This window comes from Schistocerca cancellata, chromosome 8, assembly GCF_023864275.1.
Source record: "Schistocerca cancellata isolate TAMUIC-IGC-003103 chromosome 8, iqSchCanc2.1, whole genome shotgun sequence".
NCBI lineage: Eukaryota > Metazoa > Arthropoda > Insecta > Orthoptera > Acrididae > Schistocerca > Schistocerca cancellata.
This window is the reverse complement of record NC_064633.1, coordinates 488,604,858-488,631,053: the sequence shown is the minus strand read 5'-3', so window position 1 is coordinate 488,631,053 and position 26,196 is coordinate 488,604,858. Positions and strand designations below refer to the sequence as shown.

Here is a 26,196-nt window from a genome sequence, read left to right as displayed (position 1 = left end):
AGTTTAAAACCTATTTTTAAACTTGGCTGTGTTCATTCCCAGATGACAATATTCTGATTTGTTTGTTTTGCTACATCTGTTAACTAATTTACTTTCTCTAAGAAAACCAGCTGTCACTGTTGCCATATGCACAACAGCCAGTTTGGCCTCTTTCCCAACTGATATCTTAAGGCCTCACTTTGGCTCAAATTCTACCAGATGTTCTTTAGCAAATGTTTTCGACTAATCTAAGGTTTATTCAGATTGAGTATATGTGGTATTTCTCCTGAAATATGCAGTGAATTCATTGTATGCAAAAATTTATTTCTGGAGGCCACTGTGCCAATACATTCAAGTAAAAATTGTCTATCATCATTCTGATGCTTGTATTTGAATCCTGTATAGTTTAATATGCATCCCACAGATCTAGCAGAGCCAGTAAAATTTATCTTTTCAATTAACTTTTTTCTCAGTTTTTCTGGTGTTGGATATTCACTGTTGACATAAAATTCATAGACTGTCCACCTGACACTGTCTTTATCAAAGCAATTTAGTTTGGTTCAAGAGCTGTGTTGTTCAATATTTTTCCTGGGAGAAGTTTTTTCCTCATTACGCATGCACTGGATAGTTCCTAAGCCAATGTCACAAGCTGCAAGATAAATAGCCTGTATGCTAGAATGATTGTTTCTTTTGGTAGCACATATCACTACATTTCTTGAGATCATCACTGTTGATTAGGTCTACCTTCTCCAGATCTTTCCTAATGAGTGTTCTTGTTGATACTAACACTTCACCATCATTGTCTACCAAATGTTTTAAATGTTTATAGATATTGCGGATTATGGATTTGCTATGCCACTGAGTCTCAGTTATGTTTCAGTCACAGTCTTTCTGAGGTCGAAGTGCATCCTGTAGGAGTTATTTGTAAACTGACCATATGGCACAGAAAAATCTCTCTTTCTTACTGCTTTTCCATTTTCATCTTATACAGATATGTCCACACAATAAATAAATAGTGCAAATAATACCAGATTTACACTTTTTGCCAAAAGTAACAATTCAGTTAGGAATAGATGACATGAACTGCACGAAAACCTACACACCATCTTGCTACTGACACTCTATTGGCACTTGAACTAGACAGTTATGGATGCTCAGCATTGCCATTTTTTAACATTAGAGAGACTGCTACATGAGACAAGGCACAAGAGCAGCATCAGCATATCAGTGCACCTATCAGTATGCCTTATCAGAGCTATAGTCCCTGTACTTCATCTGCCTGTCCCCTTCCCTGTTCCCACTGCAGCACTACAAAGCCTTCTATTCTGCCAACGCCAATGTGCCCACTAGTCTTTTTCTCATTTTCTACTTCTTTCACTTCATCCCCCCACCCCCACCCCCCTCCCCGCACAGACATCCTGACTTCACCTAGCAGCCCTGCCCTGTTCCCACCATCTCTCTGCATGCTCCCTCGAGTAGCACTTACCATCCCCCATCCGTACCCTTCTATCCCTCCCCATCCCCACCCCATGCCTCTTCTTTACCCCTACCACCCACCCTGTTCCCATGCAGCACAGTTGCTGCCAGCAGTAAGGCCACTGTGACCAGGAACAATGTTCATGTCTGTGTGAGTTGTGTTGTCTATGTTGGGAGAAGACCTTTAGGCCAAAATCTAAAATGTATAGCGGTCTTGTCATTGTGCCTCTGTGTAACTCAGCAGATCCTCTGTATCACGTGTAGTGACCTATCCTTCTTGTTATATTGTTGTTGTTCCATCCTGTACTTTACATTGTTTGGTAAGTGTGTAATAGAATTTGAAGTCTGGTAATAAAAGTGTCTTATTGTAATAGAGATCAAAATATGTAGCACCTGTTGGAGCTGGTAGGGTGCCACTGCCTAATAAAATGTGGTGTCTTAGCATTTTTAGTTTTTGGAGAGAATGCTGTACAATGTGATTCTGTTGGATCTGCTCAGCACATCTCATTTTTCATGAAATATTGTATATTATGATACATCAAATGCCAAAGTATTTACATTCTTGATGCACTGTTAATATAACAGTTATTCTTTCATATAATTATTGCTTTCAGTATTTAAATGTTAAATTTATATGTACCTTTTTGGAAGTGATATCGAACATATCAATACTTTACACATATCTTTGTAACACAAAAGTTTGATGTATTTTATGATCTCTGAACTGTGACTCTATGTTTCATCGCACTTGTTGATTTGTGTATATAGCAAGCAGTAATGAGTCAGCAGTAGTTGTCTGATGGCATAGTTGGTTGGACTCTGGTCTGGTATTGTGCAGTTCATGGAATGGGATGTGAGCAATCATAATGAGCTGTACTGAATATTGATTTTTATAAATGTTTTCTTCAAATTTTGTAATTTGTTTTGAGTACTTTGAAGTGAATAATCAGAGCACATTAAAAAGAAATGGAAGTGAAATCTGAGTTCTGGGTTCATTATTGCATGTCATTGCACATATATGAAAGCTACAACCCATTCCTCTTGAAGGAAGCAAGATCATTGAACTAGACAACCTGTTGAAGAAGAACAAAATTTAAGTAACACATATTGTTTTTAACAGCCACTTGTTCTTTTTCTACTACCACACAAATGGACACATTGTTAGTGAATGCCTATATTTGCTTTGTTAGCTGCTTTTTCTATTATTGGTGCCAACTGAGTGAAGAGGCCTGTTAAAGATTCTATTGTGTTTAATGCCATTATAATTCACACAGTTCTTAAATTTCTTTGTTGTCAATTGCAGACCATTATCTAATAGTAATGTCTTTGGTTTCCATATTATAATGAACTATTCTTTGTCTAGCTTGTCCACTAGCACTTTTGTCCTTTCCCTCCAAATACAATAAAATATTACATATTTAGAATAACTATCCAGCACTACGAAAATATAGAAGCACTCTCTCCTAGATACTGGGAGTAGACCAAACAGATCTACAGCTATCAGCTGTGAAGAATAAGTAGCTTCTTCATTCTGAATCAGCTCTTGAATTGGTATTGATGTGGCATGTACTCTCTGAAACTAATAACTGGCATAGATACACTGTGAGTTGACATAACTATATGCAGCTGTGGTAGAACAGAACACCAAACTTTTGTATGAAGTTAATTTATTATCAAGATGTAACAGACATAATGGAGTAAATACGAGGGCTATCCACAAAGTACATTACGTTTTGGAATTAAAAATAAATAAAGTATTGGAAATTTTTTTTATTATATACAGATGAAAGCCATACTTAAATACTACTTTTCTACATAGTTGCCATTTAAATTAAGGCACTTATTGTAGCGATGGACGAGCTTGGAAATTCCTTCATCATAAAATTCGGCTGCCTGCGCCTTCAACCACGTGGTTACCTCTTTTGGAACAGAAAAGGTGTGATTTTTGTGGATTTCCTGGAAAGAGGCACTACAATAAACTCTCAAAGGTATTGCACAACCTCAGAAGAGCAATACAAAACAAGCGCAGGGGAAAGTTGGGCTCAAAGAACTTGCTGATTCACGACAACGCCCGGGGCCACACGGCAAGTGCCACTCGTGAAGTTCTCGAATCTTTTAAGTGGGAGTTGTTTCCTCATCCACCGTACAGTCCCGACCTGGCACTGAGTGACTTCCACTTATTCCCAGCAATGAAGAAGTGGTTGGCTATGCAGCATTTTGATGACGACGCACAGCTTCAAGAAGAGGTAACCACGTGGTTGAAGGCGCAGGCAGCCGAATTTTATGACGAAGGAATTTCCAAGCTCGTCCATTGCTATGATAAGTGCCTTAATTTAAATGGCAACTATGTAGAAAAGTAGTATTTAAGTGTGGCTTTCATCTGTATATAATTAAAAAAAATTCCAATACTTTATTTATTTTTAATTCCAAAATGTAATGTACTTTGTGGATAGCCCTCGTATGTACATCAACAACAGACTAGAACAGAACTGTAGAAGATCTCCAGTCTCAGAGATACATTTGTTGTGTTTGCTGTCAGTAGCCAATTCACTGCTCTTAGTTGCTGCAACTCCTTCGGACCATCCACCATACACTCTTAAACACTGCTGCATCCCAGGTAGTTTTGATACACTTTATAATATCTATCAACATACCTGCAAGGTGATACAGAATAAAAAGGTTCCAGTCTGTCACATAACCTTTCATACAATGAAAAAGCATGCCGCAATGTAACTGATAATATATTTCCTTCTGGGGAAGTCATTTAGAATGCAAGTACTGCTTAACAAGACCCAACCGGTCATCACTGTTCTCCATCCTTCATAATTCTCTGCAGGTTCACTGAATTTTCGCTTTATTCTTAAATATATTGACTCAACTAAAGGAGGTGATCCCTTCCCAAGCCCCCTATCCCTATCCCTTAATGTGCTGCATTTACAGGTCAACTGCTGAAAGTACATAGCTCATCTAGCTGACCTTGGAAGCCTAAGTTTTCATCTCTTCAGGAAGCTCTACATGGCATTATTGGCCATGACATCTTCATTTAAACTGCCCCATGTCCCCAAGGAGCAATGTTCATGATAGCACTAAAACAACCAGCAATAGCTTACCAAGCAAAAGAAGTGACATAGTGGGAAAGTCTATCAGATATGTGGAAGTAAAGGAATTAGAAAGATTTTGTTATTGTATGACACTGATGGGGCTGATACAGTGCCTGTAGTTAAGAAATTATTGGATTAATATTCAGCACAGGAGTGGCTGAGACAGCACCAGTAGCTGGGAAAATGTTAGGCTTATTCTACAGCAAAGGCGAGACTGGTATAGTGCTTGTAGCTGCATCAGGGGTATCAGAGAGCTCTTGAAGAGGAGTCACTGGATAAGTCTTTCAGAGTGAGAGGAGTTATTAAAGGATAAAAAAGAGTGGAAAGGATAATAGTTTACATGAGTTTGGACAGATTCTCAAGTCACTATGTATTGAAACCATGAGCAAAGCAAGGTTACCATGGATCTCCTGCTGCTGTAAATTAACTTTTCTGAATTGCTAAGATACAAGAAAATGGAACAAAAAGACAGTGCACAAACCACGAAGTTCACCCATGCCAGTTTCACCAAAACAATGGGCAATGTTTCTGCTATTCTCTTCACATTGGTCAGATTTGTTCCCCATAGGTTAAGCAAAGACTTAGCCCATGGTACATCTATTTTTCTTGTTAGTCGTTAATGATATGTAATAGGTTTTAGTGTAAACTTATAGAAGAAGATACAAGAAGTAGATGAGAGCAAATTAGGTCATTGTACTAGGAAACCACTCTTATACCTGTACCCAACTATGTAGTGGAGCCAAAAGGTACTGCCAAGAATAAAAGCATAGATAGTGCAAATGATAAAGTGATACCATTGAGTGAAGGTAGAAAAATAGAACATAAATAGTTGTAAATGAAACAGTGTTCATGTTTAAGCAAAATTTGAGGGGAAATTTCCTTTGTACAGGGGGTCGCACATAAAACCAGTCTGCCTCACGTACCAGTTAACCATCTCTAGTCAAATTGCTTGTGAAGTGGCATCACTGACTTGAAAGTTGGCTACACTGCATTTTATCAGAAATTTGAGTGCACCTGTGTGTTCATGTGTCAGTTGTTGTGAGAAGCTCATATTGCTGAGGTGAGGTGTTACAGAAATGGGGTAGTTTGCATTATAATAGTGAACTGATATTGTGGAGTGTTACTTAAAGAGAGGCTCCATCAAGGAATGTAAATAAATGTTTCAAGCATAGTATCCTGGTGAGAAACTCCCAACAAGTGCTATTCAAGATCTGTACAAGAAATGAAGGACTGTGGGATCCATTCAGAATGTGCAGAGGAATAGGCAAGTGACAGGGAGGACCCCTGAAACTGTTGACAGAATTTTTGTGGGTGTTACAAGAAATCCCTGCAAGTCAGCAAGGAGGTTATGACAGTGGGTTGGTGTATCTTGTACATCGTGTCATCAAGTACTAGAAGATAAGAAATTAAAAGCCTATCATATGAGTATGGTGCAAGAGTTGAAAGTTGAGGATCAGGGAAAAGGAGTTCATTATTGTAACTGGCTGTCAACATCAGTTTCTAAAGTATACTTGGATCCCTTGCTTTACTTCATGTCAGATGAGGCCTGGTTTCATTTTTCAGGTTATGTAAACTCCCAGAATTGCAGATACTGGTTGCAGGACAACCCACATATTCTGCATGAAGTGCATGTCCACTCATGGAAGGTAGGTGGTTGGTGTGTATTGTCCAGAGTGTGCATTACTGGCTGAGTATTTTTCAGTTACATCTTAGGCAGTGTCAGATATCTAGAGATCTTTAACTCGTTCTATGCACAATTAATGGATGCAGAGAGGCTGTATGCAGTATTCCAACAAGTTAGAGCAACTGCTCACACATTCAGTCAAAGTATGTCCCACATCACAAAAGTGTTCCCTGAAGACAGACATTTCAGTAGATGCCTCTGGCCCTCCAAAGTCCCTGGACTTAACATTGTGTGATTTTTATTTATGGGGCACACAAAAAAGCATAGTGTATGCTGACAATCCTCACACAATAGATGATTTTAAATGGAATATTACTAGATAAATTAACAACATCATACCTGCAGAACCACAGTGTGTTGCTGGTAATACCATTATACAGAGTCAGCAGTGTCTGGATGCCCATGGTCACCACTTCCAGAATCTCTTATAAACAGGCAACTACATGCTTTTTAACATTATGTTCTCTATAATTTTTAGTTAGTTCATTGTTACTTAAATCCCAGTCATGAGACATACTGGTTTTATGTGGGACACCCTGTAGAAGGGAGAATATCTTCTTCTTCTTCTTCTTCTTCTTTCTTCTTTACCGTTGCCTTGTCCCAAGTCACGTAGGGTCGACGTTGCTCTTCTGGAGCCTTCTCCTCCATAGTACTGTTTCCATTTCCTCTTCCTTCTTCCATCCTTCCTCCCTTAGGTCCCTGGATATCTTATCCTTCCACCTCACCTTCAGTCTTCCTCTCCTTCTCGCTCCTTCAACCTTTATATCTTCAACTCTGTTTCCGATATACTCTTCCCCTTTTCTCTGTAAGTGTCCATACCACCTTAGTCTGCTCTCTTGTATCTTTTTCCCAATGGGTCCCACTTTCACAGCTCCTCTAACAAATTCATTTCTAATCCTGTCCTTCCTTGTTGCTCCACACATCCACCTCAGCATCCTCATTTCCGCCACTTCCATCTTCCTTTCCTGGGCTCCTGAGACTGGCCATGTCTCTGCCCCGTATATCATACTAGGCCTTACCATCGACTTGTTCACTTTCCCTTTCAACCCAATGCTCATCTTCTTCTCACACAAGACTTCACTCATTTTCCTCCAGTTGTTCCAACCGCAATTCATTCGGTGTTGTATCTCGCTTTCCAGTCCTCCGTCCCTCTGTATGTATGACCCCAGGTATTTAAATTTTAAATTTGCAGACCGATTTCAGCTCATCATCCTGGATCTTGCAAGACCTCATCTGCACATCCTTCAGTGCTAAATATTCTGACTTTGTTCTGCTAATTTTCTTCTTCTAGTGCCTTCTTCCAATCCTCCAGCTTTTCCTCAAGTCTATCGATGCTCTGCTCACAAAGAACCACATCATACGCAAACATCATATTCCACAGTGCTTCCTTCTCCACATCTTTCACCAGCACATCCATAATCAGGTCAAAGGGGTAGGGACTAAGTGCAGACCCTTGAGGTAACCCTACTTTTACTGGAAACACCTTTGTCATGCCCACACTACTTCTCGCCTGTGTCATTGCTCCTCTGTACATTTCCTTCACTAACCTCATATACTTCTCTGGCATGCACTGCTCTCTCATGCTTCTCCATATTTCGTCTCTTGGGACTCTGTCATATACTTTCTCCAAATCAATGAAAGCCATATGTAGATCGGCTTGTAGCTCCCCGTGTCTCTCCACTATCCGCCTTAAAGCATGTATTGCATCAGTTGTTCCTCTTCCAGGCATGAACCCAAACTGTTCTTCACACACCACAATCTCCTTGCGTAATCTTGCTTCTATAACTCTTTCCCAAATTTTCATTGTATGTGCCATCAGTTTAATACCTCTATAGTTACTGCAATCCTGCACATCACTTTTCCCCTTAAATATTGGGATCAGTACACTAGTTCTCCACTCATCATGCATCTCCTCCTGTCACCAAGTCTTCTTCATTAAATCCCAAAGGAGCTCAATTCCCTTTTTACCAAGACACTTCCATACCTCAATGGATTTCTGGGCTGGGCCAACTGCCTTCCCATTTTTCATCTTTTCAATTGCCCGTTTGACTTCATCTCTACTTATATCCATCATTAATCCTTCATTTGCCCCTCCTTCCTCAGTTTTCACTCTTAAATTTTCTTCATTCAGCAATTTCTCAAAATAATTTAACCATCTTTGGATTATTTTTCCATGCTCATGCAGAATTATTTCTGTTTCATCTTTCATTTGTTTTATTGCTGTTAGATCCTTAGAAGCTTTAGCTCTTGATTTGCCTATCTGTCTCAGTTGTCTTATATCCTGATTTTTCTGTAGTTGTTCATATGCCTCCCTTACTGATTCAGCTTTAGCTTTAGCCACGGCTCGCGTTGCCTCCTTCTTTGCACTTTTGTATGCTTGCCCATCCTCAGCACTTACGGACGTATCCCACTTCCTCTTAGCATCTTTCTTTTCCTTCACAACCTTCTGCACCTTTTCATTCCACCACCATGCTTCCTTATCTTTTGGCACCCCTCTCCCAAATGTTAATCCAAACACTTCTTCCCCAGTTTTCCTTATAACAGCACTATTTATTTTCCACCACTCCTGCACACTCTCTGCCAATTTTACCTTTTCCAGTACTTTTTCACTAAACTCCTCTCTAAAATTTTTATCCTTTAATCTCCACCAATTAATTTTCCTTTCACATTTATTTATGTGCCTCTGTCTTTTACATACTTTCATCTCACAATCCGCTACAATCAACATATGTTGTGTTGCTATTCCTTCACCGTATATGACCTTAATATCTCACACCTCCCCACTATTTTTCCTTCTACATAATATGTAATCAATTTGGCTTTTATTTTCACCACTCCTGTATGTTATTAGATTTTCTCTTTTTCTTTGGAAGTAGGTATTCATAATCACTAGATCAAAAGCCACTGCAAACTCCACTATCTTTTTTCCTTCGCCATTTCTCTCGCCATACCCCCATCCTCTATGCCACCTCTCTTCCCCACATTTTCTTCCACCAACATGACCATTTAGATCCCCTCTTTCATTCTCTGGAGATTCTAGTCTCCCATCAGGCACCTCCCTGGGTGGCAGATAGGGGAACGCTCACCAGATATGGTGGGTACTGGGTAAATAAAATACCCAGGGCAGACCAAAACTAGCAAGCCTCCGCCCCTCTAACAAGGGAAGAGGGTTGGCGGCAGGAAGGGCATCTGGCTGTAAAAACATTGCCAAAACAAGAGTAATGATGGATGCTTCTCAAGATAAATGTTCCGGAGTAATAGCCTCCCATTCATATCTCTGGGAGAGGCATTTTGTGAAGGATCCAAAGGTGTTCAAGATCAGAGTGGGAACTCTAAACTTGGGAACGATGACGGGAAAGGGAAGAGAGATAGTAGACATGATCCAGAGGAGGAAGATAAAGGCTTTGTGTGTGCAAGAGACAAGGTGGAAGGGCAATAAGGCAAAGATCTTAGCTGAAGGCTATAAGCTACTTTATAGTAGTGCAAGCCTGGAATCAAGAAATGGAGTTGGAGTTATTATGCACAGAGACCTTCAAGAAGAGATATGTGAAGTCATCAGAGTAAATGATAGGATCATGTATGTTAAGATGATGTTTGGCAGAGAAATGGTAACAGTGCTGACAGCCTATGCACCCCAAGCGGGATGTTCGGAGGACGAGAAGGAAAAATTTTGGAGTGATTTGGATGGAGTAATGGTCAGAATACCAGAGAATGAAAGAGTGTAGAAGGGAGGATATGTGTAGGGGTAAAGACATAATGGGACTTGTAGACAGTGCAAGTACTGTAGCTGGAACACGAGCAGCTGCAGTCAGTGTGCTGCTGACAGAAATACTCTTCACTGTGTGCCTGATTCTTTGTCACCATGCTTTACATGCCAATGACCTGGGACACAGACTAGCCTCTAGGAAGATACTATAGCTGACATACTGCCAGTTACACAATGCCTTGGTCATTGCCCTGTCCCAGATGATTTTGAGTGTTAACAAAATGCCATCCCTTCCATGAATTCAGCAGTGAGAAGATGCATTTAAACCCCAGCCCAGAAAAGTACGAAATGTTTGGCATGGCAGGGCCATACAATACATCTACCATGTGTCAAGTCATTGCTACAAGCCTACTGATGTAGCCTTGAAGTCCTTCTTATAACTCTCCCACTGCTGGGCCATGACCCACAGACCTCCACCTGTCTGCCAGCCCAAGTAGCCAACACTGCACCAGCTGCCTGCCACTGCCCTTCAATCCAGACTTTGACCCCAGGAAGTACCATCCCCATGCCACTGGGCTGCTGCAGCCTACCACAGAGTACAAGATATCACAGCCTTGCTCTATGTCATAGTCACAATTTTGCCATGTGTGGTGTCCGCACCTGCACCATCAACTCAATACACCCTGTCGGCATTCGTCTGTGTAAGCAGCTCGCATTCCTGCACCTCAAGCCATTACCTCACCTTCTACTACAGAACCAGAATATTACTTGATGATGGAAATGCATTTGAGTGACTGTTTGAGTTGGCTGGATTAATTAAACATTTGTTTTGTTCATTCTGATGCCCATCTGTAGCCACTTGTGACCTATTGCATGGTGGAATCCAAACTGTACAAATTAGTGAAGAAGTCATAAAGAAGCTATTGTATCACCACCAGGTTCTTTCTCTTCTGTAGTTCGTCAATCCCATCTTCGGCAGATAACCATGTCTCTCATAACAATAAATTTCACAACAAAATGCTTGTCTTTTGGGAGTTTGGTGTTTTAATGTGATGTTGAGTAGTAGAGTATTATCTTTTAATGGGAAAAAGTGATTTTCACTTTTTTTTTTAATTTCTTTTACATAGATATGCAAATTAATAATGTATGGAAAAAGCACACACGTGCTGGATACTTCGTGGTTATAAAAATAAATGTATAGCTGTGTTGAATTAATGCTGTTTGAAGAAAACATGATTGTTCATGATTTTAGTTCAACAATAAATCATGTACAGGAAACTATCGAACCTCAATATTAACTGATAAATTAATGTAATTTCAAAATTAAAACAATTGTACCAAATGTCAATTTTGACAGTAGAAATATTATTTTGTAAAAGAATTTTGAGATCATGAAAGATAAAAGAAATCAACAAATGCTTCTTTGGAAAAAATACAGTAAAAATATGGATTGTAACTAATCATGTAATAATGTAAAATATAGAGCTCATAAAAGTGTGGTACACAGGTAAAGACACACAACTGTACAACATGGATGCTAACATCAAACTGAAATCTCTGGTCAAGTCACAGATATTGCACTCACAATACATCAGTGATGTTTATCACAGAGGGTGTACCCCACAGAGACTGCAACACCCCCACACCCACTCCAGTAGAGCAGAGCACGGGTGGGAGAGAGAGTGTACTGTTGATTCATCTTCATACAGATGTGCATGACCAACTATGTCATGACTGGGGTAGGAACCTAGCATGGCTGGAACATTTCTCATAGATGATGCTGCATGGATGTGCCTGAACAATCGTGTTGTGGCTGGCTCTTTTGAGACACATGAGTGGGCCATTTCTGGAAGCTGTAGTGGGCATGGTATGAGCACTGAACAGGTGCTATAGCTATGGCTGAGGTGAGAAGTGTCCAGTGTGCCCACATGGGACATAGGTGGTGCACAGGTCGTGTTTGAATTCAGCATAGACAGACCCATAGAGCCCACATTGTTGCATTGAACTCGTGTTGGGAAGAGGTGCCAAAGTTGTCGGTGAAATTGGAGGTTACTGACAGTGGTTGAAATGGCTTCATATTATATTCAATTCCTCTGATGTGTCCTGAATGTGGCAGTGTACAGCACTGTCAACCTGTGGTGGGTGTGTGGTCATCAAATGTGGAACCATGTGAACTTAGTCAGTGTTGTCATGTGAAGATTGGCAGTGGATGATGATCGAGCTGTGTTCTGGTGAGCCATGGAGGGATGTGGCAGAAGTATGCAATATGGCTGGAGAGCCATACCTAAAGGAATCCAAGGTGGAGTAGCTTGGTGGCAGGGAGAAGAACAGTATACAGTAAACAGTTGTGTGTTTCATTGTATGCCTGGACAATGATGGCACAGATGCTGGGCAGAGTGGAGAGGGGGCATGCTTGGATGTCAGATAGGCATCACTGGTTGGTGGAACCAGGGTCATGTGTGCACACCCACTCCCATTGACATGATGATTGTTTGTCAAGGCAGTGAGCAGCTTGAATGCTGCTGTGAGGGCAGTGGATGTGTTGTTATTACATTGCGGCTGCAACATTTTCTTCATATGGAAGGCATCTGATGATGCACGACAGTTAGTGTAGCTTTAGTAAATCACCAAGAACACCTCAGCTGATGAGACACTCTGCTTGGGTGTGTTGACAGTTGTTGTACAATTGTCTTCTGGGTAGGGTTAGAGACAGTAGGGTGAAAGATTGTGGGATGCAGTGGCCCCTGTCAATGTACAAGTTGTACAGCTGAGAAAAGGTGGAACTGGTGTAAAAGTCCATCACTAGATCTAGGAGGAGGGAGGAGATTAGTGTTTAACGTCCCGTCAACAACAAGGTCATTAGAGACAGAGCGCAAGCTCGGGTGAGGGAAGGATGGGGAAGGAAATCGGCCGTGCCCTTTCAAAGGAACCATCCCGGCATTTGCCTGTAGTGATTTAGGGAAATCACGGAAAACCTAAATCAGGATGGCCGGAGACGGGATTGAACCGTCGTCCTCCCGAATGCGAGTCCAGTGTGCTAACCACTGCGCCACCTCGCTCGGTATCACTAGATCTGTTTTTATGATGTCCTGAAAAGAGAATGTCCTTGTAAAGCAGTGAGATGGAGACAGTAGTGGGTTCTGGGTCATGGATCAATGTGCTGTGATTGACAAAGCGGCAGCTTCATGCAGCCGCAAATGCCTTGAGTTCATCCATTGTCAACGAGCCACAAAGTTGTAATAATTTGATGTCAGAATTTATATCTGCTGGAATGTAATGTGTCAGAAGCAGGATGAGTGGGGGTGGTACCTCCACAGAACACATTCATGTGCCCAATTGGAAATGTGAAGTTCAGTAGCAGTTGTTACCAGTGCTGTAGAGAAGATTCACTGCCCTGTGGAGTGTTGTGGTGATTAGAATAGTCTTCTTGGATAGGTGAATCTGTTGTGGGCACTATCGAGTAGTTACAAGATAGGTGACACTTTCACAAAGTGTGGTTGTACTGTTCCCGCATGGACATGGCAGCACATGAGGGGTGGTTGCACAGTGTAGGCTCATTTATTTTCACAGGCTGCAGATCACTGTGCTGAGCTGCAGCAGGGATGTATGATGCAAAGTGCTGGCTGAAGTGATTCTGCCAGAGTACAACACAATCAGTCACAAGTATGATTGACCATGCTGTGTGCAGGTGAGAATACAGTGCACTTGGTGATGTTCCATACAGGTCAGGGTGTGAAAAGGATGGTGACAATCTGCACAGCCACAAGCGTGGTGCGTTTGGCAGCGTTCTGCACAGGCCTGGATGTTCCTCTCAGGCACAAGGGGAGCATGTTTGGCAGCATTCTGTACAGTCCTTAGCACAACACGGATGAGGATGTTGTGCACAGGTGGAGGTGTGGCGCATGTCTTACGAAGGTAGGGATTTGTTGATGTATGTAAGTCATCAGTCAGGACAGACGCAGTGATGTCACAGTCAGGAGCAATAAGACGAAGTCAGTTGGGCTCGGTTGATAAGTGAAAGGAAGCATGCCGAGGCTGTTGCTGTGGTGCAGTGTGGCCAGCATTATAGTCAAAAATGTAAATATTATGTCAGTGATCCATGATTTTTGATTTGCAACACAACATGTTAGGAATAAATTGGCAGAGATGAAATGGGTATGTTCCATGGTCATGTCTGAAATCTGAGTAACTGGTACCAGCAAGTGCAAATCAAAAAAGTTCATGCATGGTGTGTAAGGTGTGCTGTCCATGACAAATGAATGCAAATCTTTGCAGCCAGAATGTTACAGTCTATTCTAATCATTTTTGCAAGTAGGGTACGGTGATTAGGTTCCACAGTAGATTGTTTGTTACTTTCAGTCATTCAGGACTAGTGTCGTAAGTTAAATCACTGTACTTGAGCACTTTGCTTGGACAATTGATGTCTAAAGACAGTGGAAAAGTCAGTTGAGTAACAGTGCAATGTCTAGAATGGAAGCCGTTGTCATGACGCACAAATTTAAAAACACATCATGTACACCGAGGTCACGTTGCCCTAGTGTAGCAACAATATTTGTGTGAAAAGTAATTCATACAAAGTTGTTGTGAACATCAGGGTCACCATTGTGGGAGTCTGGCATGTGTGTGTATGATACAAGTGAGGTACAACATGGTACGGTAGATTTACATTTTATTGAACAAATACATACACACATAAAGATACACAACTCTACAACATGGATGCTAAGATTAAACTGAAGTCTGTGTTGAAGTCACAGATAAGGTACTCACAGTATGTCAGCAGTGTAGATCACATTGGGTTCCCATCATATTCCTCTGTGTTATGTCACCTTTTAAACTGCATTTTCACCTTGCACCTTAGTTTACATGAGTATTTTATGTGCAGTGCTAGGATAAATTTGAACCTCAGTATGTCAGAAATAGGTAAATACACTTGTAAAATTTCCAAGATTTTTCTAGATTTGTATCTGAGGAATATATCATAAAAATTACACCCCTTTGCTACGCTTAGCCATGTTGCAGTCCATGGCTTGATTTTTGCATGAAAAAAATGGTAAAAAAATGCTTTTCCAAGTTTTTTTAATAAGGAAATGCCCATAAACTAATGAAGATTTTTGAAAACAGGAAATGTCACTTATGGATAATTGCCTAGAGAATATATCATTAAAATTTGAGCAATTTTCTGCTCTTATTTATTGTTTAGATTTTGCCTTATACCAGATTTTACTTGCGTATTTTATGTGCACAATAAGTTAACTTTGACTCTTTGTATTTTGGAAACAGATAAAGATATCAATAAAATTTTAAAGACGGTTTGAAATCGATATCTGAGGAATGTATTGCAAAAATTTCAGCCATTTGTTTTTCTTAGCCTTCTTGATATCTGCAATCCAGTTTTGGTAGGAAAAAATAGCAAAAAAAACTTTTTTGGGATTTTCTATGCAACCACCCATGAAGCCCTTTAAGACCCACAGACTGCATGGAATTCAGAAAGAGCCAACTGATGTTCTCCATTTGCCTAAGCAGAAAGAGGTGTGTAATAATCATGCTTTGACCCTGTACTGTAATTTAGTACACTAAGGCGATCCTTCTGTTTGGTATACAAATGGTCCTAGCCCAGCTATCCAAAACACCTGATCCTACCTTTCTATCATAAATAGAATCCAAGGTATGAGATCTGGAAGAATCCTGTTTTTATTCATGGCATTTTGGAACATATTAGGCAGTGTGCACTGTCACATGCATACTGAGTAGAAAATTTCGCTATCTATTAAAATGCATGTATTTGTGTAATAAATATAAATTAGTATGAGGAAGTGCAGGTTAAACAGTTATAGTTCACTGTTTCTTCTCAACTTTGTACTCATTGATGCTGACTTTCTCATTTGGCTGTTCATCTAAAATAGACAGAAATTCTGCTTACTATAAGATATTTGGCTTGGGTTGTTGCTTGGAAATAATATAATGATGCAGGTTAGTTTATTCACATCAGTTTTTAATTATCATCAAATCCATATTCCATTATTGATTGACAGACGTACTCCAACATGTTACTCCATAACTGATCTACAGACACTGTTCAAAATACAATGCAACTCCCTAACATCCATTCTTGTTCACAGTTTGAAAGATACCACATTCAAAGTTCACAACAAAGACGTGCATTTTAAAAAAAAATGGTACATCGAACAGTTCCGTTTCAAGGTCCAGCGGCAGCTAGTTAATGAGCGCAGATAGATGTAGATGAAGCAAAGTGGCCCATATGAGACAGTTGATTAGTGTGGAGTAGGTCTAAGTATAGGCAGCAGCTGAAGACAGAATACTGCTTGATCTGGGTGGTGAGTATCTACAGTTGCTTGGCCCAGCTTTTTTATGACAGGGCCTCTGGTCATGTAGTTGACAAAGTGGCACAGTGCTTGACCCTGGCATGGAGTAATCCCAGACACCATTGCTGTGGACTGGGCCCTTGCACCATGCAGTGCCAACAATACTTCAGCAAGGCCTCCATTATTCTGTAGGCAGGTAGCTTGCCCATTGTGTCTCAGATTGTGAAGTCAGTACAGTGGTGTGATGGTGCAACATGTGTGTGTATGTGTGTATTTTCTACCTAGTAGTCTGCACAGTCTGAACCATAATAAGAATGACGTTGTGATATGGGCATGGTTTAGGTGGGAATTAGCCTGCTGGGAGTGCATACTGATATGGACAAATTCACTCTCTTTGAAACTTTTCCCTAGGCCCACCTGTGCAAGCAGTATGATTTGAGTGCTGGTGCAGCCAAATCGTGATGTTGCTGTTTGGATGTCAGCCAGCATCCTACCTGGTGGCACAAGTCTTGGTCTGCTGCAGACGGAGTTGGTTTTGGTGCCATCAATGGATGCCTTCTGGCATATCTACTGTATACAGCAACTGAATGAGATGGGCCTCTACTGTGGCATCCAGAGTGCACCCTTTTTAATGAGTGCACTTATACTTTCCAGCCAGTCTGAACTGAGATGGTGTTAGGGCTTGGGGTCCAGGATTTGTTAGCCATGCAGTATTTCTGCAGGGTTCTTCCCATTTGTTACTGTAGTCTAATAAGTGGTAAGGCTGCACATTAATTCTGCCTTGGTTTATGCCACTTCCATTATTTTGGGTTTTTTGAGTTTGGGAACTACTCCCATATATCTCAATTACTTTATGATGATACAGAACTGAAGAGCCTTATTAGATGTTGTTTTGTGTACAGATGTCTTGAAATTTCTGTGATATCAACTGTTACCTTACTCCATCACAATCTTGTTAGGAAGCCTTTCTAAGGGTAATACTGTAATGAGTATCCAAAGATTGCCTTATATGCAATGTATCATTTGTTAACAATGTAAAGAAAATTCAACAACATATCCACCACAATAAAACTTGTAGAATTGAGGAAAGGGGTTCCATGAAAGAAGGTGGATTCATTCCTCTGACTGTGTGGGAATCTGCCAATTTGAAAAGATGGGTTATGTGTATTTTTGTTAGTCTAGATGCTTAGTGCTGGTGTAGATGAATTTATATATCTATTTTATTATACTCTGCTAACAAATGTGTTGCTACATGAAATTCTTCATGGGAGATATTCACCAAGTGGCTTTTATGTAACAGTGTCAAGAGTTGTGATTACAAAATCAGTGCTGATCAACAATGAGGCTGATAATTATAACCTTATGTACTATCACGAACTGGTGACACTGTGCTTAGAAGAACTGTCCACACATATCTGACTATTTCTGACAAGCCATCCCTACTTTGGATTGCTTTTGTTATGTTGAGATAAGTAATAAGTAAATAATTTACTGGGTACTATAGGCGTCTTCTAATCCGAAGTGCAGTTGCCTACTTCTGATTTCTAGAATACAGAAAAACTTGCTTTTTTACTCTCTCATATTCCAAGTAACTTGTCTAATTAAGTTTCTTGTGGTAGCTGACCCCAAAGTGGATAATATTTTATGGTAAACTCTTTTTACACTTTTGAATTTACAGTTCATGAACCAACAAAAGGACTAAAATGCAACCCATGCTATAGTTCTTTGGTGCAACTGTCTGAATGTTCCCAGTCTGAATGAAACAACCCAAAATTTATCTTGGTATCCATTGTCGAAAAAAAAAAAAAAGGTTCAAATGGCTCTGAGCACTATGGGACTTAACAGCTGAGGTCATCAATCCCCTAGAACTTAGAACTACTTAAACCTAACTAACCTAAGGACATCACACACATCCATGCCCGAGGCAGGATTCGAACCTGTGACTGTAGCAGTCGCGTGGTTCCAGACTGAAGTGCCTAACCGCTCGGCCACACTGGCCGGCTCCATTGTCAAAATGAAAGGCAGTGCAACTTTTGATTTTGCAGCTCCTCCATTAAATATGTTGCCTGTGGGCCAGTTCTTTTCAGGCAATTTGGGATGTGTTGACTATGAAATGATCCAAGCAAAACTGAGAATTTAACTTCAAAACATTTATTACAAAATTGTACAAGGTGTACAACTTTGCTTCCACCGCTTTTTCCCCCAACATTTGAGGCTTTAATGAAACAAATTGGTTACACATGTATCATTCAAAGTATTTTCCATTGCTGGCCACTACTTTCTCCCATATTTTGGACAATGTACAAATCCTGCGTAAAAAAAATTGTTCATCTTTTGAAGCGATCCACGAATCGATCTAATTTGTGACTTCTTCATGAGATCGGAAGTGTTGGTCAGCCAGGCCATGAGCCATTGATCTAAACAGGTGATGTCTGGAGAATATGGTGGGTGGGGTAGGACTTCCCATTTTAATGTTTCCTAATACATTTTGGCCTCTTTTGCAAGGTGGGTTCGAGCGTTGTCGTGCTGCAAAATCACTTTATCATGTCTCTCACTGTATTGTAGCCATTTGTCTTTTAATGCTCTGCTCAAACACATTAATTGCGTTAGATAATGATCACCTGTGATTTTTTCACTTGGTTTTAACACCTCATAGTACATGATTCTGAGCTGGTCCCACCAAGTGCAGAGCATGATCTTGGAGCCATGAATATTCAGTTTGTCCGTCAACGTGGAAGCATGGCCTGGATATCCCCATGATTTTTTGCATTTAGGGTTATCATAATGAACCCATTTCTTGTCCATGGTCACAATGCAATGCAGAAATCCCTTCCATTTTTGCCTCTAAAGCAAGTGTTCACAAACACACAAATGCCGTTCAACGTCTCTTGGTTTCAGCTCACACGGAACCCCAGTTCCTTCTTTCTGAATCATGCCCATAGCCTTGGGACATTTTGAAATGGCTTACTGTGTCACTCCTACTAATCATGCCAATTCTTCTTGAGTTTGATGTGAGTCTTCACTCATCAATGACCCCAATTCTGCATCTTTGAAAACATTCTCTCTTCCATCACTGTGCTGGTCTACAATGTTAAAATCACCGTTCTTGTAACATTGAAACCACTTACAACACCTTCTTTCACTAACAGTGTCCTTACCATACATACTTGAGAGCATTTGATGAGACTCAGCTGCTGTTTTCTTCATATTGAAACAAAACAGTAACACCTCCTGCAAATGACGAGAATTAGGCTTGTAAAATGACATTTTCAATCAAGAACATCTTTATGATGCAGACACAAATCGACTAATGTTTGAATGAGGTTATGTTCACCGAGATCCAAGCTAGCTGTCTGACATCTGTGATGTGTTTCTTTCGACCGCTACTTACCGTTTTCGCCACCTATTGGCAAACAGCGGAAGCAAGGTTGTACACCTTGTAGCATCACGTAATATGAGCTTGACACCACAGAATCTGTTACAACACTGAGGCATGCATGGTTACTACCATGCTTCTTTTATAATTATAAAATAATGAATACCAAACATTTACATTGTTATTTGAGTACATTTCAGAAATTAAATTACAGTTTTACAATTTTGGGTACCTGATTAATAATTCCAAATTTGTTTTTGTGTGAACATTTCTGTGTGATAATAATTCAACAAAAATACATTCTCTGACTCATGTAAATATGTAGTTTTATTTGCCTAAACAATGCTTCATGTAAAACCCATAATTACTTCAATATTATGTAAAAGTATTTGTTTCTAGCATGTTTTCACTGGAATTTCAATGTATGTTATTTAATGCATTTCAAATAGTTCCTCAAAAATAATAAATGTAGCAGTAAGTGTGTTCATTTAGTTTTCAAGATAACTGCCAAGGTCTTTACAGTACAGCATTCATTCTTATTCATTGAAAGTACATAATAGGTTTACCAATTAAACACCATTTTATCTGTTTTGTCTGAATAATACTGTTACAAAGGTAGAAAACTGAATTTACTTAAGTTTCCTTCATAAATTCCAGGAATTATATGAGTAATGCAATTTTCAAAATACCTGCATCAATCTGTTCATTATATACTGCCACATTCTGCCATATCACATGTCCCGGATATATTTTGCCTCTTGGGCAATTGGCTCAAAAAACTGGAAGATTGTGATGCAGCCACCACTCACAAAGAAATGATGACTGACATTGAACCTAATACCTTCTGTGGTTTTCTTTAGCAGATTTGTGGGTTCTCTCATTCAGATATACTGTGTTCTCCACCATCCCACATCATTGTTTAGGCCTTTTCCGTATGGGTGGGTGCTTCTTGTGGGAACCCACAAATGTGGCCCATCCAGTCTGGATCTGTAGGATGATCTCCATTCCACACAAATGTAACACGTATACCATAACCTCTGCCTATGGTATTACATTTTGCCACCAAAATCAACTTTGCTGTTACTACCGAGGTCAGTTTCCACCTGTTCCTTTGATCTCAGCGAACCTTCTTGTTCTGTGGCAACGCATGTAACTTTCATTGCACCTCATCCTGCCTGGCCTTTCACAGTGGCACCCATGGGTATTGACTCGCTGCCCTTCCCACTGTACACTCTGATGAGACCATGTCAGATTTCTACATATAAACCAGCCCAGGACTAGACTGAGAAGTTTGTAATTCAATCAGTGAAGTGTGCGCTGATTGGCATATTAGTTTGTTAAATGTTGAAAATCAAAAAATGGAAAATCCAGGATGGAATGTAACAAAATTGTGAAAAGAAAAGTCACTACCCACTATATAGCAGAGATGCTGAGTCACAGATAGGCACAACAAACAGACTGTCACAAATAAAGCTTTTGGCCATTAAGATCTTTGTCAACAATAGACAACACACACACAAACACACACACACATGCAAATGCAGCTCTCACACATGACCACAGTCTCTGGCAACTGAAACCATAATGCGAGCAGCATCACCGATGCATGATGGGAGTGGTGACTGGGTGGAGGCGAGGAGGAGGCTGGGGTGGGGAGGGGGATGGATAATATGGTGGGGGTGGTGAACAATTAGATGGAGAGGTGGGGAGGGGGGGGGAAGTAGCAGAAAAGGAGAGGGAGAGAAGTAAAATGACTGGGTGTGATGGTCAAACGATGGCAGTGTAGTGCTGCAATGGGAATGGGAAGGGGATGAATGGGTGAAGACAGTGACTAACTTATATGTTGTTTATATTTCGGTCCTGATTGTCATTGGCAGAACTCTGTTGTTGCATGAACTGGACTTAGACTGAATTGTTTACTCTAAAATAGCTTGTATTTTTCTGGAAGTGTTCTGTAATAGATTGCAGATTGTCTAAAAATTTGAGTTAGTCTCTGTTAGTTTCCTGTGTAACTCTCCTTTTGCAAAATATACTATTCATTTTTACAGTTTTATGGAAATTGAATGGTAACAAGGAAAATCATGATTTTCCTTTAAGGAAGAAAAGTTGAATGTACAATTCAACATTTCACGTTAAATTCTGCTGTTGTCTAGTTCATATAGGGGGACAGGAATCTATATTCTTCATTTGTGTGATCAAAGTACCTGTAAATACTTCATAGTTATTTAGCACATTTAAAATCAGTCTGTGGAATTACTAAAATCTGCACTTTTATTTCATCATGATCTTTTCATTTTAGACAAAAATTATATGAGTAAAAATCATGCTTTGATATCTTTGGCAACAAACTGTTTTGAGATCTATAGACCTAACTGAATAATAAATATCTTTCAGTCCAGGCCACTGATAATGTTTTAAACCAGTAATGTGGAACATATATGGAAAACTTAAAAGACTTTTTAATAGTTGCAAAGTTGGATTTTAAATAATTTTAATAATAATTTGTACACAACTGGTGGCTGACACATACAATAAAAATTCCTTACACTTCTAGAAGAGCCTACAGAATGATAGAGTGCTACAGTTGTTTTCAAGGGGATTACATAAAGCTCTATTGACAGCCAAAAATATTTTCATTAATAAGTACATAAAACACTGACTTCTTAGTTTGCTCTGTGTGCAGATGGATGGTTCCAGTTAATTCTGCAAATGAGTCTGGTAGCTCATAAAAGCAGCTATGACTGCATGGCAAGGGAAGAGGCATATCTTTAAAATTAATATTATAACAACTTCTTTTTTAATTTCATTTTTTACTTTATTTTTGAGTAGCCTCATAACTGTAGCAGTTAACTGGCAGTTAATACAATCTTTTGTAGGATTCAGCTGGAGCTGAAGTTTTTGGAATGGCATCTTCAATCATAGCAAAACTTGTCATTGATGTATATAATTTTCAAATGGAGAGGAAAGTATAATTATGGCCATGGTTAGGCCTTTTTGTTCAGTTACAGTACCTTCAAAATGGAAAGCTCCCATGAATCCCCAAGGAGACAAACTGCACCATACATTCAAACTAGGCAAATTCACAGCATTTTAACACTAGTGTGGGATTATCTTCAGACCAGTACATACAGTTACACCAGTTGACAAGTTTAAATCGTGCTTAATACGGCCAAACATTGTTAAGTATGAATCTCAGTTAATTTATAACCATCCCCTGAATTCATACTCAAAAAACATCTTGCAGTTTTTGTCATTTAGCTGGTACACATGCCATGGATTGAAATAACACAACTAATTCTCTTCAAAATGCATTACACACAAATAGCACTTACACATGAAAGATTTCATCACTCGAAGCCATTCATCCTCAATATCATCATTCCTTCTGCATATGATGCACTGTTCCATGGAACCTGAATTTGTGTTACAGATGTGTAATACTTAACCCTCCAGGCAGACCAATTCCATATTCATGTATCCACAGTGTCCAAATCACAGCAACATACTTAAACTTCCAGGACCACTAAATAATCTACATCTGCTTTTAAAAGCTCAACATATTTCCTCCATCTTTATATTAATCTCCGGCAATTTATTGAATTTCACTCTTGGGTTGACGCCATCTGTTGAGGAAACATAAAATTACTTTCCCTCATAAAACCTCATAGCTGGTAAAGTAAGTTTCCATGACAGCTGAAATTGTGTATACATTACTTTGACATAACCTGTATTTCTAGTCATAAAACTCTGTTTTCAAATATTTCCCCACCTTTAGGTTACTTTCAGATTTTCATGTTTCAGTATGTAATTTGTCTCTCAATATTGGGTTATATACTATGTACAATTCTCCTTCTATTTTTCATAATACTGTAGCATCTCTTTTATTATTCTCATGTGTGTGTATCTGTGTACGTTTTAAGCACATGTGTTTCTTATCTATACTCATGCTACACAATACAGTCATTTCTCTAATGGCAATTAAAATCTGAATTTTGTTTCAGATATTTAAAGGAGATATTCCAGTCCAAATGTATACTCCACAAAATGAAAAGGACTTGATGTTTCCTGTAATACATCGAAAATATATTTACTTTACATGTGAGTTAAGCATTTTATATATTGTAGTCTTCTTGAAAAATATAAAAATCATGCAACCTATCTCGTGTATCTTTACCGTTGTAGGTAGTTGCTTTTAAAATGTGATCCATAAAGAGAGAGAGTATCAACAATTATATAGTAAGTAAAAGGATAATATTTCATACAGCTGAATGATATTCAAATTAATATAGAAAATTTTGAATAATCTCTTCTGACGTGTAAAACCAGAGTTCTCGTTCCCGTTGCCACATTGTCAAAATTTGGGCAGAATTATCCTGCATAAACAAAGAAGTAGAAAAATGCAAATATAGAAATACCAAATATATAAAAGCAGTTTGAAAATGCAATGACTGCAGGCAAAAGCCATTTGGAGAAAGATTGGACACTACACACAGCCTTCATCTCTAGGGAAAAACTTTATAACAACAAAGATTTTTAGAAATAGTAATTAAGCTCTCAAATGTGCGGTGTGATGCTATAGCAATCATACCTCTCATGGACAAGAAGCACATATTATTTGGAGAAACAAGTACGAAAACTGCTGTCAGTGAAACTACACAACTCCAAGTCAGTTGTGAAATTTTGTTAGAGCAAGGAAGCATATAAAGAGCAAAGACACATAGTTTACCTGGTACATCAATGATATGCAACCCTGCGTGAAAGTTTCCCTGCCTACAGAAACATCTCAAAGTAAGTACCCTAAAAGAAGGAGAGCAACTGTTCTGAGTGATGATTATTTTCTGGTATCATTCATAAAAGAGGAAAGCACAGACTGAGATCAGTAGTGCCAATCTTAGAAGTAATAACCGTTTAAAGATTTCCTGCACCTGTGTACTTAATAACAAATTTAGAAACAGTTAAAGGTTATTGAGAGATGTTATGTGCTAACAAAGTAGAGTAAAACAAAAATAAATGCATGTGACAAAACAATGAGTGTTCAAATCAAAATGACAGGAGTCATCTGCGAATCAAATTTGAGCTTCTAAATCCTGACATAAATGACATTGGATTACAAGCTATGCACATTTACCATGTCAAGGAACACCATGGAAGGAATAGAATTAAAATGCCTCAATTTAATAGCTACACATTTGCAGCAAGCTGTTGTAGGAATGTCATGGAAAAAATATGAAACTACAAGTTATATCTAAACTAATGTAACATTTAAATCAGCTCTATGAGACAGAATAGGTTTCTACTCAGTACATAGAGAGAAAATGGAGTGGCTGACAGCAATGAAACAAGACTACTTGGTATTATGATCTGTTAGACTTAGTTCTTTGTCAGATACAGACAAAACACACATACACTCACACACATACACACACATTCTTGCAGGCATAAGTCACACACATACACCCATATTCTTGCAAGTATAACTCACACACGTTGCCACTTTTGTCTCCAGACACTGAGGCCCAGTTGCGGTGAACAGCCATCTCTGCTGGGGTGGGTAATGGCGGTATAGAAGAGGCATGATGTGAGTAGGTAGAGGTCTGGTACCACATGTCACAGAATTTGAATCCGTGCCAGACATCATAGACATTGAAGACCCCTAGAGGTTTCTGCACCATCGTGCCATAAGCCGTGGCGGCGCATGCCTCCTGGCCCACATTTAGTGTGAGGGAGCCACAGTGGAACACGTTGTCTCAGCTGCCAATAGTGGCACCTCCAATTGTGTATTTAAGCACCTGCCTCTCGCTCAGCCAGGGAGTCTAATCATTGCGTGTGTCTTGACATATCGCCTCAACAACAGACAGCATGTTTACTGTTTTTTGTTTTTGTTACTAATGGACGTCTTCGATTCATTTGGTTGTCTCTGTCACCCCATTGCTTCTTGCATGTTGTTGTCATAAGGTCTCTCTCTATCGTCAGTCATTGTTTTGTGTCCGTCCATTCTGTTTGTTTGTTTGTTGATGGGCCTCTCTCCATTTGGTCCCACCGCTCTTACTCGGCCACCCCGCAACCGTTCCGATCATGGTTACAACATTTTTGGTGGTGAGGTAAACAGTGCTAGTTGTTAGCATGGAGGCGAAGTTGGTCTGTCTTCTGGAGCAACAGCAGCAGCTCATGCAGCAGCAGCAGCTCCCGTTGGACATCTTACAACAGTCGCTGTGGTTGCTAATGGACAAAGTCGATGCCCGGGACGCATTACCACAAAAGATTCCAAGGCCTCAGGTATCCAATGATTTCCCACATCCGCCGTTGTTCCAACCTTTTAATAACGCTAAAGAGGACTGGGAAACCTACTTAAATTGGCTGAAACAACATTTCACAGCTTTTCAAGTCACAGACGACTCATTACAGTGGTCGTTGTTTTTGTCTTGGGCCTCTCCAGACACATTCTTTCTTCTCTGCAAGTTGGCACCATTGTCCGATCCTGTGGCCCTCTCTTTCCAGGTGATATGCCTTTGGGTGACAAACTATTATTCCCAACACTACCATGTGGG

At 39.7% G+C, this 26,196-nt stretch overlaps 1 protein-coding gene across 1 annotated transcript in view; it reads left to right on the top strand.

Annotated features, from left to right (window-relative positions):
- LOC126095646 (adenylate kinase 9-like) overlaps window positions 1-26,196 on the top strand; it is a 156,363-nt gene that overhangs the window by 44,813 nt on the left and 85,354 nt on the right. Inside the window, exon 2 of the mRNA XM_049910407.1 lies at window positions 23,650-23,746. Within this exon, the coding sequence (XP_049766364.1) occupies window positions 23,677-23,746 (70 nt within the window). The 5' untranslated portion in view covers window positions 23,650-23,676. The remainder of the gene's footprint in view (window positions 1-23,649; window positions 23,747-26,196) is intronic.